The sequence below is a fragment of the Chiloscyllium punctatum genome, chromosome 1, assembly GCF_047496795.1.
Source record: "Chiloscyllium punctatum isolate Juve2018m chromosome 1, sChiPun1.3, whole genome shotgun sequence".
Taxonomy (NCBI): domain Eukaryota; kingdom Metazoa; phylum Chordata; class Chondrichthyes; order Orectolobiformes; family Hemiscylliidae; genus Chiloscyllium; species Chiloscyllium punctatum.
The window spans coordinates 78,320,989-78,333,376 of record NC_092739.1 but is presented as its reverse complement, the minus strand read 5'-3'; the positions used below and the strand labels follow the sequence as shown (position 1 = coordinate 78,333,376).

The window sequence follows — 12,388 nt, the reverse complement described above, 5'->3', positions numbered from 1 at the left end:
AGGAGTAAGCTGGAAACTGTTATTGGTAATAGAAGCAGATAGTTGGAAGTGGAAAGGAAAACCACCGCATGATTGTTTTAGGGACAGAAAAAAAAAAGGCATCAATTAGATAGACAGCAATGGAGTGACAAAGAAGGGCACTTCACAGACTGCAACTAGTTAAGTTTGGGATACCTGATCGATATGGATAAGTTGCATCATAGGGTCTGTTTCTATGTTGTATCACTTTATGCCCTCGAAGTAGTGAATTGGAATTACCAGGCATAATAGAGCTCAGGTTAATGGTATAGTAGAGTGCACAGTATAATTGTACAAATGTAGTATAGCACTGGGAATTCAGAATGGGGGAACAGTATTGAGACAGAAAGTGATACAAATAAGTATTACTCAAAACATTTAGGAGAATTCTAACATTTATTTTCTAGAAATATAGCTATTACAATCACAAACTTAATAACTAAAGTGATAATCATACAGATATTCTAATATAAACTAACTGGAGCATTTAGATGATATATTGACAAATTGCATTGTTGTAATCATGTTACAAAAATTAATGTATAGAACAACAGTTAACAATGATCTAAAAGATCAGACATGATTCCCAAGATGATGATGAGCAGTTGTAATTCTTTACTTGCCTTTGGTTACAGCATCATATAAAAGTAAAACTGGCACTTATAACAAGAAGACTCATTTGAAAGTATCTTAACATAGTTAGAAGTTCAAATAAAATTATTTATTTCGAAGATATGTCTTCGTGAAAGGTTGGCTTGTCCAATATTGAAAAGGATGCTTTCTTTTATATCTGACTATTGCATAAATTCAGGCACTTTGAAAAATCCAATTCACTGATGACAATATTCTACTTTAGAACGGAGGTGTGGCACATAGAGCTTAATTTAGATAAATGCAAGGTATTGCACTTTGGCAAGGCAAATCAGGGCGGGAATTAGACACTTATTGGCATAGTTCTGGGGAGTGTTGCTGAACAAAGAGACCTTCATAGTTACTTGAAGGTGGAGTCACAGGTAGACAGGGCAGTGAAGAGGCATTTGGTACACTTGCCTTTATTGGTCAGTAAATTGAGAATGGGGTTGGGACGTCATGTTGCAACTGTATAGGACACTAGTTTAAAATACAGTGTACCATTTCCCTTCTATAGGAAAAATGTTGTTAAACTTGAAAGGGTGCAGAAAAAATTTACAAATATGTAGCTGGGATTGGAGGGTTTGAGCTCCAGGCTGGGACTAATTTCCCTGGAGTGTTGGAGGCTGATGAGTGACCTTATAGAGGTTGTTAAAAATCATGATGGCATGGATACAGTGAATAGCCAAGGTCTTTTCCCAGGGTAGGATAGTCCAAAACCAGGGCATAAGTTTAAGGTGACAGGGGAAAGATTTAAAAGAGACCTAGGTGGCAACATTTTCACACAGAGGGTGGTGCATGTATGGAATGATCTGCCAGAGGAAGTGGTGGAGGCTGGTACAATTACAAAATCTAAAAGTCATCTGGATGGGTCCACGAATAGGAAAGGTTTAGAGGGATATGGGCCAAATGCTGGCAAATGTGACTAGAATAATTTGGGATATCTAGTTGCATGGATGAGTTGGACCAAAGGGTCTGTTCCACGCTGTACAGCTCTATGATTCTAGAAAAGGATGATCTCCAAGAAGAAACATTTGTTAGGTTTTATAATTGCTATTGGTAAATTTTAAACCAGAAAATAGAACAAAATAACAGGTAAGCATCAAAGTCTGTAAGCTACAATAACATATTCAAAACTGGGTTAAAATATAAAAGGTATAAATGCCTTCCGTATTTTTGGGTAGTTATTAAACTTCTTCACGTAGAATTCATGACACAGAATAGCCATCATTGCATGGCTGAAAAACACATATAATATTACAAACCACCAGGTAAGGTGTCGTCCTTCAAAGGTCACACTGATAGCAAGGTAGATCAACAGTTCAGCTAAGTAATGTGGACAGGAAACTACTTCAAACCAGTCACCATATGGGATGCTATGCTTGAAGTGAATCACTTCACCTATATACAATAAACATAAACAGTTCATTATGTTAGTGAAATACATCAATGAAACCTCTTAGCACAGCACATTGTTTAGTATGCACTCCAATTTGAAGATTATCCTAACAAACTAGATAATCGTTTCCCACCTTAAACCGATCAGAGGGAGAAATAAAGAAAGATAAACACAAATTGAAATAATAACTGCAAATTTCAATGACTAATATAACTCTCTCTTTACTGCACAGAACCGACTTTTAATAAATCACCTCGTAGAATCATATTGCCTTTCAATGTTTCCAATAACTGGTCACCAACTACAAGCACTTTATCCTTCCACAATAGGTAGTCGAACGTGGCCTTTCATCTATGGTTTCGTGAGCACTGTTTTTTTTTAATATAGCCACACCATTAGTAGAAAATACACAGTGGAAGTTGGACATTTTCACATCAATTTAAGGGGGAATCAGATATCATAAAGCGACAAGCTCAATCAATCCAAGCACTCTCTTTGCTGCCGAATGTTTAGGGTTACACACAAAGAATGGCGCATGAGCTATCTCCTTTTTTTTGGAGGGAAATAAAGAGGATGAAGGAAAGAGACATGAAACTGTGTTACAGTATGAATCAGTGAATGCTTTCAATGAAGAGATGAGGTTACTGAGAAAATTATTCTTGAAGGTAATAACTGCAATTAAATTTTCAATCACCTGTTGGTCTGCCAGGTCAAATGAATAATTATTACAAGAATCACTGCAACAAAACGTGTGCTAACTTAAATGGCTCTCTGTGTAATATACTTAAGTGATATGCGAACATATTAAATATAACAAAACAAAGAATGCAGATCCTGGAAATGTGAAACAAAAACAGAAATTTCTGGAGAAACTCAGCAGGTCTGATACTGTCTATGGAGAGAAAATTGAGTTCTGAAGGGTCACTGGACTCAAAACATTAACTCTGCTTTCTCCCCATGACATGTGAATATTTGAGATTAAGTCAATCATTGCTGAATTAACAGAATTCAAAACAGCTTTGCTCGAAATGTTATAGATGTGTCAGCAGTTTCACATACAAACTTCCTATTTGCAGAAATATTGTGTAGCATTCTTACCCATTTTGTTCTTCCTAAGACTGGCCAATATCACATGACTCCTGTGGTGATGTATTGTTGCCCACAAAAACAGCATTATTCCAGCTGCATGGTACCACTTCCCTTGTGCAAATAGGTCTCGAATCGCATACACTACACAAGATAAAATAGTGACTAAAATATCAAACATTTTATACTATACTTCAGCAACTAAATATACTCATTCTACTTGCACACAATCAAACGGCTCCACTGCCAATGCAAATAGCTCTTTAACATTAAAACTTTGAAGGAGAAGTTTATAAAGCACCCATACTTTGTACATTTGAATGTCAGCTATCACCAGGGCAAACTCAAATCTTTTGTTAAATGGTTTTCTGAAAGGATTCATAAGGCTTGGATTTAGTATACCTCAATCAGGAAATACTCTGAAGTTATGTTACACTTGCATTTAACTGTCCAGCCAAAATTGAAGTAGCAGCATAACATCATTGTTTTTATTTCGACACTGTACTTCACATCCCGATTTCTGGCTTTAACGATGTATAACGAAAGCAGGTTATACAGCGATAACATCACAGAATGATAAAGCACAGAAAATGTCATTCAGCTCAATCTACTTGTGCTGGCTCTTTGGTAAAGTGGGCGCATGGCAGACAAAATTCAGCATAGTAAAGTTATCCACCTATATACGTAAATCATGTGGAAAAAAACCTACCTTTGGTCCCAAGAACTGGTCCTTCACAATGCACTGTTAAACCAACAAGCACATAATAAACCAAACCCCAGCAATACTGTACTGGATGAATGACTCCACTTGAAAACACAGAGGTGAAAAGGCATTCTGTAAGGCGTCGAACAGCTTGTACACATAACATTATTTGAACTAACAGAATGGATAGTTCATCACCTGAAAAAGAAATAGAAAGATATTAAAAACATTTAAAATATCTATCAGTAACTATCCTTAGCTGTGTTCATATTTTTCCAATACTAATGTTTGCCTTGGTTCAGTACCAGTGTTGTCTCTTATACAAAAGCCACTTGAGGTTTCAGCACTACATTCACGTGCAATTGAGAGACTGCTATACTGTCAGTGATCCCAAGCAGACATAAAAGATTCCATGTACAAATCAAAGTTCAGTATTTCCCACTGCACCTGGCCTCAATCATAATTACTCTAATTGATCTTCAAAACATTTGTATAATTACTGTTGATGCGACCTTGCTTTGCACCACTGAGTGTCCACATTTTTCTACATTACATCAGTCAAAACATTTGAGCAGTATTTCAATGCTTGGAAGTATGTTGCAAGGTTATGAAAGACATAATTACAAAGTTCCTTTTTTATGGCAAACTACATGGTTTGCAAGTTGGTTGCAAGACTCAGTGTTATCACAGTTCAGGACTGGTATCATACACAGACATTTATCTATTCCAAATAAGTAAGCCAAAATAAAACAGAACTGCAGATACTGGAAATCTGAAACAAAAATAGAGAACACTGGAGAAATATAGCTGGTTGAGCAGCAGCTGTGGAGGATAAGAACTAGAGTTAATGCTTTGAATCCAGTGACCAAACATCACAACTTTCTTAAAAATCACATAACACCAGGTTATAGTCCAAAAGGATTAATTGGAAGCACTAACTTTTGGAGCGCTACTCCTTCATCAGGTGATTGTAGAGTACACAGTTGTAAGACACAGAACTTATAGCAAAAGTTTACAGTGTGATGTAACCGAAATTATATATTGAAAAATACCTTGATTGTTTGTTAAGTCTCTCATCTGTTAGAATGACCATGTTAGTTTCACTTCTTTCATATGCAATATCCATTCTCAGGTTAACTTTAACAACTGGTGTCAGCCCAGATAATGTGTTGAAGGTGTTAGCCCCCTGCATGCTGCTGTCTGTGCTATAATGTTTAGACTGTTTCTAATCTAAAAAATGAATTAACAGAATCTTATATGGATTCATGCAGTTTTTGAGCAAAGTACAGATGAGAGACTTAAACAAACAAGGTATTTTCAATGTACAATTTCAGTTACATCACATTGTAAACTTTTGCTATAAATTCTGTGTCTAACAATTGTGTACTCCACAACCACCTGATGAAGGAGCAGTGCTCCGAAAGCTAGTGCTTCCAATTAAACCTGTTGGACTATAATCTGGTGTTGTGTGATTTTTAACTTTGTACACCCCAGTCCAACACCGGCATCTCCAAATCATGACTACCATTGACACCACTAACTGCCAGCTTAAAGTGGAGAGGATCTCCAAAAAGATTGCACATATCGGCATAGACATCAAATTTCTACAGAAATGCAGGCAAGCAGGAAAGATCCCAAAAGGATTACGGATCACAAACCCATTCACGTCAACCTACAACACAGACTACGCAGAGAGACTTTGACGCCGCACCTCTCACAAACTTCTCAATCATCTCGTGCACCAGCTCTACAGCAGATGCCACAACTTTGAAATTCAGACGGAACCTACTCTCAGCCTGCACTCAGGATAAAGCAGTACAATTACATGACATTGCCAAACAGACAAGGCGACAAAACTACACGTACATGCACACCAAGAACAAAAAAACTAGAGAAACTTGGTATTTTCACCAGTAGTAGTGAAGCCCACCCTGGCACCACAATGGATAACATTATCACTGCAGGGAAGTCTATTGTCAACTTATCGGATCACACCCTGCGACTGGAAGAGACTGAAGTCCTGAACAGGGGTTTTAATTTCTGCCCCACCACCAAAATGGACAGCTTGGTTCTGGCAGCAGACACGGAGGAATTTATCAGACAAGTGAGACTCCGGGAATTCTTTCAAGGTGCCAGAAGTGATCCCAATGAGCTCACCGACGAACCGGAACAGTCATCGGGGGATCCATAGAGAAGCGACCAAAGGAGGAGTCAACTTGGACCCCACTGAAAGGCCGCTGTCCTGGGCTTGATACGTATATTCAAACTGTCAGGAAATATATAAATGCCAGATTCATCAGCCGTACCCATAAAGTAAAGCAAAATATCACCCGTTCACAATGCAATGCCATCCAGGCTCTCAAAACCAATCACAACATTGTCATCAAACCAGCAGATAAAGGAGGAGCCATTGTCATTCAGAATAGAACAGATTACTGCAAGGAAGTGTACCGACAACTGAACAACCAGGAACACTACAGGCAGCTACCAGCTGATCCGACCAAAGCACACACCCATGAACTAAACACATTGATCAGGACTTTGGATCCAGTCCCTTAGAGTTCCCTACATGCCCTCATCTCACGTACTTCTCACGTAGACGACTTCAACTGCCTTCCAAAAATACACAAAGCCAATATACTAGGACATCCCATCGTATCGGGCAATGGGACCCTGTGTGAGAACCTCTCTGGTTATGTTGAAGGCATCTTGAAACCCCTTCTACAGGGTATCCCCAGCTTCTGTCATGACACTATGGATTTCTTACAGAAACTCAGCACTCACGGACTAATCAAACCAGGAACATTCCTTGACACAATGGATGTTTCAGCACTCTACACCAGCATCCCCCACAATGACAGCATCACAGCAACAGCCTCAGTACTCAACACCAACAACTGCCAATCTCCGGAACACTAATCTACAACTCATCCACTTTATCCTTGATCACAACATCCTCATCTTTGACAACCAGTTCTTCATCCAAACACAAGGAACAGCCATGGGGACGAAATTTGTACCCCAATATGCCAAATCTTCATGCACAGGTTCGAACAAGACTTCTTCTCTACGCAGGACCTCCAACCAACACTATACACCAGGTACATTGACAACACTTTCTTCCTCTGGACCCATGGCAAGGAGTCACTGATAAAACTACACAGTGATATCAACAAGTTTCATCCCACCGTCAAACGCACCACAGACTACTCTCTACTATCTGTCTCATTCTTGGACACATGCATCTAATCAAGGATTGGCACCTCAGCATCTCACTCTACCGCAAACCCATAGATAACCTCACAATGCTACACTTCTCCAGCTTCCACCCAAAAACATATTAAAACAAACATCCCCTACGGACAAGCCCTACGCGTACACCAGATCTGTTCAGATGATGAGGAACGTGATGGGCACTTGGAAGTACCCAGGGATGTCCTCATAAGATCGGGGCACGATGCTCAACTCATCGACCGCCAGTTCCGATGTGCCACAGCAAGGAACTGTAACGACCTCCTCAGGAGACAGACACGTGCTTCAACCGACAGGGTTTCCTTTGCTGTCCAGTACTTCACAGGAACCGAAAAACTACGCCATGTTCTTTGCAGCCTGCAACACATTATCAATGAGGATGAGCTTCTTGCCAAGACCTTCCCCACACCTCCACTTCTTGCCTTTAAACAGCCACCAAACCTCAAACAGATCATTGTTCGTAGCAAACTACCCGGCTTCAGGACAACTCCACAAAACCCTGTCACGATAGACACTGCAAGATGTGTCAGAATGTGGACATGGATACCACCATTACACGTGAGGACATCTCCCATCATGTATGTGGCAAGTACTCATGCGACTCAGCCAACTTTGTCTATTTCATACACTGCAGGCTGGGATGCCCTGAGGCATGGTAATTGCAGAGTTACATTGTACTTTGCTCAAAAACTGCATGAATCCATGTAACATTCTGTTAGTTCATTTTTTAAGATTAGAATGAGTCTGACCATTGTGGCACAGACAGCAGCACACAGGGGGCTAACATCTTCAACACATTAGCTGGGCTGACACCAATTATTAAAATTAACCTGAGAATGTAATTCTAAAAAATGTTTTGTGATTTTCATATGAAAGAAGTGAAATTAACATGGCCATTCTAACAGATGTGAGACTGAACAAACAATCACGGTATTTTTCAATGTATAATTTCAGTTACATCATATTGTAAACCTTTGCTGTAAATTCTGTGTCTTACAATTGTGTACTCCACAACCACCTGATGAAGGAGCAGCGCTCCAAAAGCTAGTGCTTCCAATTAAACCTGTTGGACTATAGCCTGATGTTGTGTGGATTTTAACTTTGTACACCCCAGTCCAACACTGGCATCTCCAAATCATCACAACTTTCTGTTTTTGTTTAAGCCAAAATGTTTGCTTAAAATATAACTCTGTTGAAATTACACTGCGTCCTAAGGATACACTTCTTCAATGAGCATTGAATAAATTATACTAATTTCTAGTAAGTTTCCAATTCCAATGATAAATTCGATTGAATAATTTCAGAACAGGTTTCCCCTTTTCTTCTGATTTCCTATGAACAAGAATTGAACTCTTATTTACACAACAGTTTAACTTATTATTTACTGCAAATACACTGCCCCATTTTTAAACATCCCTGTACTGTTTAATTTGTGCAGTAAAGACTACTTTAATACTTACCAGATGTTAAATGTAATACATTCCCACAAAGCAAGTTTAGTACTCTTTGAAGCCACATTGGATATGGATGCCTCAAAAAGAGACTTCGACAAGTGATTCCAAGTAGAACAGCATTCCAAGTTACTGAAACTATGTAAAAATGAGTAAACCATCTGTAGAACAGGTAGAAAAGCAATGTTAGACAGTTAACTAACTACAACCAAAAACAATTTTTTGTATAAATGTCTGTGCTTGCATTGTAACAAGAGACAGCAATGAAACATGTAATATCAGCATCAGTTCAGATTACTGCTTCTGGCCGACCCAGCCCCTCCACCTGCTGGCCCTGGACAGCGGGAGACCATTCAGCCCCTCCACCTGCTGGCCCTGGACAGCGGGAGACCATTCAGCCCCTCCAGCTGCTGGCCCTGGACAGCGGGAGACCATTCAGCCCCTCCAGCTGCTGGCCCTGGACAGCGGGAGACCATTCAGTCCCTCCAGCTGCTGGCCCTGGGCAGCGGGAGACCATTCAGTCCCTCCAGCTGCTGGCCCTGGGCAGTGGGAGACCACTTGGCCCCTCTAGGTTGCTGGCCATGGGTAGGAGACCGCTCAGCCCCTCCTACTGCTAGCCCTGGCCATCACTTTCCTTCTCTTTACCTTTTCGGGAGGTCCAGGCGCTGCAGCCACGCCGGCCGCTGGAAGAAATACTGTTTACTTTTACCGTAACGCATGAAATCCTGGAATAACAGCGCGAAAATTCCCGAACCTGACCACACATTGTGAAAGATCACGCAGAATAAGAAAATCGCGGCGAAAACTAGCCAAACAACACCGATTACACTCAGTTCAGAGACTGACAACATCCTCAATAGGGAACGAGCGTGCGCAGATCCGGGCCCGGCGATGAGCGTGCGCAGACCCTGACCCCGGAACGAGAGCGTGCGCAGACTCGGGCCCGGGAACGGGCATGCGCGGACTCGGGCCCGGGAATGAGTGTGCGCAGACCCGGGTCCGGAAACGAGCGTGCGCAGAGTTTGCCTCCCAATTCTGTCAATTCCCATTCATTATGACCTTATCTCATACAAGGTTAAAAATCACACAACACCAGGTTATAGTCCAACAGGTTTAATTGGAAGCACACTAGCTTTCGGAGCGTTGCTCCTTCACCAGGTGACTATCACCTGGTCCAGATCGATGTGCTTATTGATTGAATCTGTGGATGAGTGCCATGCCTCTAGGAATTCCCTGGCTGTTCTCTGTTTGGCTTGTCCTATAATAGTAGTGTTGTCCCAGTCGAATTCATATTGCTTGTCATCTGTGTGTGTGGAAAATAAGGACAGCTGGTCGTGTCGTTTCTTGGCTAGTTGGTGTTCATGGATGCGGATCGTTAGCTGTCTTCCTGTTTGTCCTATGTAGTGTTTTGTACAGTCCTTGCATGGGATTTTGTGCACTACATTGGTACTAGGACTCATAACAGCACACAAACCAACAGCCACTCTCAGACAACTCACCAGAACGAAGGACCCGATACCCAGCATGAGCAAAATCAATGTAGTGTACAAAATCCCATGAAAGGACTGTATAAAACACTACATAGGACAAATAGGAAGACAGCTAATGATCCGGACCCAATATACCGACCACTGCAACGGACAGCTGGAACTCACAACAGGAAACGGCAGATTCAAACCACTACAATTGCCGGAGGAAAGATCACAGAAGCGCTTCACAGGAGGCTCCCAAGCACTGAGGATGTCACCTAGACAAGGGGACGAAACGTCTGCAACACAAATTCCCAGCTCGGCAAACAGAACCACAACAACAAGCACCCAAGCTACAAATCTTCTCCCAAACTTTGAATTAAAGATATATATAGCTAGTATATCTCACTTGTATTCAGATATAATGACACAATTATAATGATTAACATTTTAATGATATTAACTTTTGGATTTATTGTGAACAAAGTGCGATAAGTATCGATAGTACTGGTGTGAATGAATGAATGAATCAAAATGTGCCTTAGTAAACCAAGTGGACTACCGGTAAGTAGAGTTATGAATGAATTGATGAATGAATAGAGAGGCGGCATATTAAACAAAGAGTGATGAGTAGACTTACCAGTATGAATCACAGAGTCATAGAGATGTACAGCACAAAAACAGACCCTTTGGTCCAACTCATCTCTGCCAACCAGATATCCCAACCCAATCTAGTCCCACCTGCCAGCAACTAGCCCATATCCCTCCAAACCCTTCATATTCATATACCCATCCAGATGCCTTTTAAATGTTGCAATTGTACCAGCCTCCACCACTTCCTCTGGCAGCTCATTCCATACACATACCACTCTCTGCATGAAAAAGTTGCCCCTTAGGTCTCTTTTATATCTTTCCCTCTCACCCAAAACCTATGCCCTCTAGTTCTGGACTCCCCACCCCAGGGAAAAGGCATTGTCTATTTATCCTATCCATGCCCCTCATGATTTTATAAACCCCCATAAGGTCACTCCTCAGCCTCTGACGCTCCAGGGAAAACAATCCCAGCCTATTCAACCTCTCCCCGTAGCTCAAATCCTCCAACCCTGGCAACATCCTTGTAAATCTTTTCTGAACCCTTTCAAATTTCACGACATCTTTCCGACAAAAAGGATTCCTGAATTGCACACAATATTCCAAAAGTGGCCTAACTAATGTCCTGTACAGCCGCAACATGACGTCCCAACTCCTGTACTCAATACTCTAACCAATAAAGGAAAGCAAACCAAAATGCCTTCTTCACTAGCCTATCTACCTGCGACTCCACTTTCAAGGAGCTATGAACCTGCACTCCAAGGTCTCTTTGTTCAGCAACACTCTGAAGGACCTTACCGTTAAATGTATAAGTCCAGCTAAGATTTGCTTTCCCAAAATGAATGAATTCAATTTTGTTTAAGTAGGTTAATGGGAACATGCAGTTTCCTTTGTAAGAGGTTTATACTGCGATATAGTCGGATCAACGTTTACACGAGATATATGCCCAAAAATAAATGATCGACTCTTACATGCTTTTACACGAGTATATTCGATAACATAAAGAACAGTGATACAGTTGCAAGTCAGGATGGTGTGTGACTTGGATGGGAAGTTTCAAGTGGTGGTGTTTGCATCCATCTGCTTCTCCTGGTGGTAGAGGTCAAAGGAGCTTTAATGAGTTACTGCAATGCATCTTGTAAAGGGTATACAGCACACTGCTGCCATTCTGCATCAATGGTGAAGGGAATGAATGCTGAAAGTGATGTTTGTAGATGAGGTACCAATCAGGAAAGCTACCTTGTCTTGGATAGTCTTAAAAGTTTTGTTGGGAATGCACACAAATTGGCATGAATCCTCCCACTTCCTCCAGACCAAAGGGTGGCCATGGGCACCCATATGGGCCCCAGCTATGCCTGTCTCTTTGTTGGCTACGTAGATCAGTCGATCTTCTGTAATTACACCAGCACCACTCCCCACCTCTTCCTCCGCTACATTGATGACTGCATTGGTGCCACCTCGTGCTCCCACGAGGAGGTTGAGCAATTCATCAACTTCACCAACACATTCCACCCTAACCTTAAATTTACTTGGACCATCTCTGACACCTCCCTCCCCTTCCTGGATCTCTCCATCTCCATTAATGACGACTGACTTGACATCGACATTTTTTACAAACCCACCGACTCCCACAGCTACCTGGATTACACCTCTTCCCACCCTACCTCGTGCAAAAATGCCATCCCGTATTCCCAATTCCTCCAACTCCGCTGTATCTGCTCCCAGGAGGACCAGTTCCACCACAGAACACACCAGATGGCCCCCTTCTTTAGACACCGCAATTTCCCTT

The 12,388-nt window shown here is 41.4% G+C and overlaps 1 protein-coding gene across 1 annotated transcript; it reads right to left on the bottom strand.

Moving 5' to 3' along the window:
- Nucleotides 1-455: 455 nt before the first annotated feature.
- srd5a3 (steroid 5 alpha-reductase 3) lies at nucleotides 456-9,415 on the bottom strand. The gene is made up of 5 exons (XM_072569526.1): nucleotides 9,185-9,415; nucleotides 8,549-8,700; nucleotides 3,843-4,034; nucleotides 3,146-3,277; nucleotides 456-2,049 (listed from the first exon to the last, which is right to left on the bottom strand). Exons 1-5 carry the CDS (start codon nucleotides 9,388-9,390, stop codon nucleotides 1,790-1,792), a joined length of 942 nt encoding a protein of 313 aa, XP_072425627.1. The 5' UTR covers nucleotides 9,391-9,415; the 3' UTR covers nucleotides 456-1,789.
- Nucleotides 9,416-12,388: the final 2,973 nt, after the last annotated feature.

Excerpts from the sequence above, each read along its gene's own strand:
- srd5a3 (XM_072569526.1), bottom strand. The coding sequence starts at position 9,390 with ATGTTGTCAGTCTCTGAACTGAGTGTAATCGGTGTTGTTTGGCTAGTT. Across the intron at positions 4,035-8,548 it reads TGTATTACATTTAACATCTG|GTGATGAACTATCCATTCTG; the intron begins GTAAGTATTAAA and ends TTTCTTTTTCAG. Across the intron at positions 3,278-3,842 it reads ACCAGTTCTTGGGACCAAAG|TGTATGCGATTCGAGACCTA; the intron begins GTAGGTTTTTTT and ends TATCTTGTGTAG.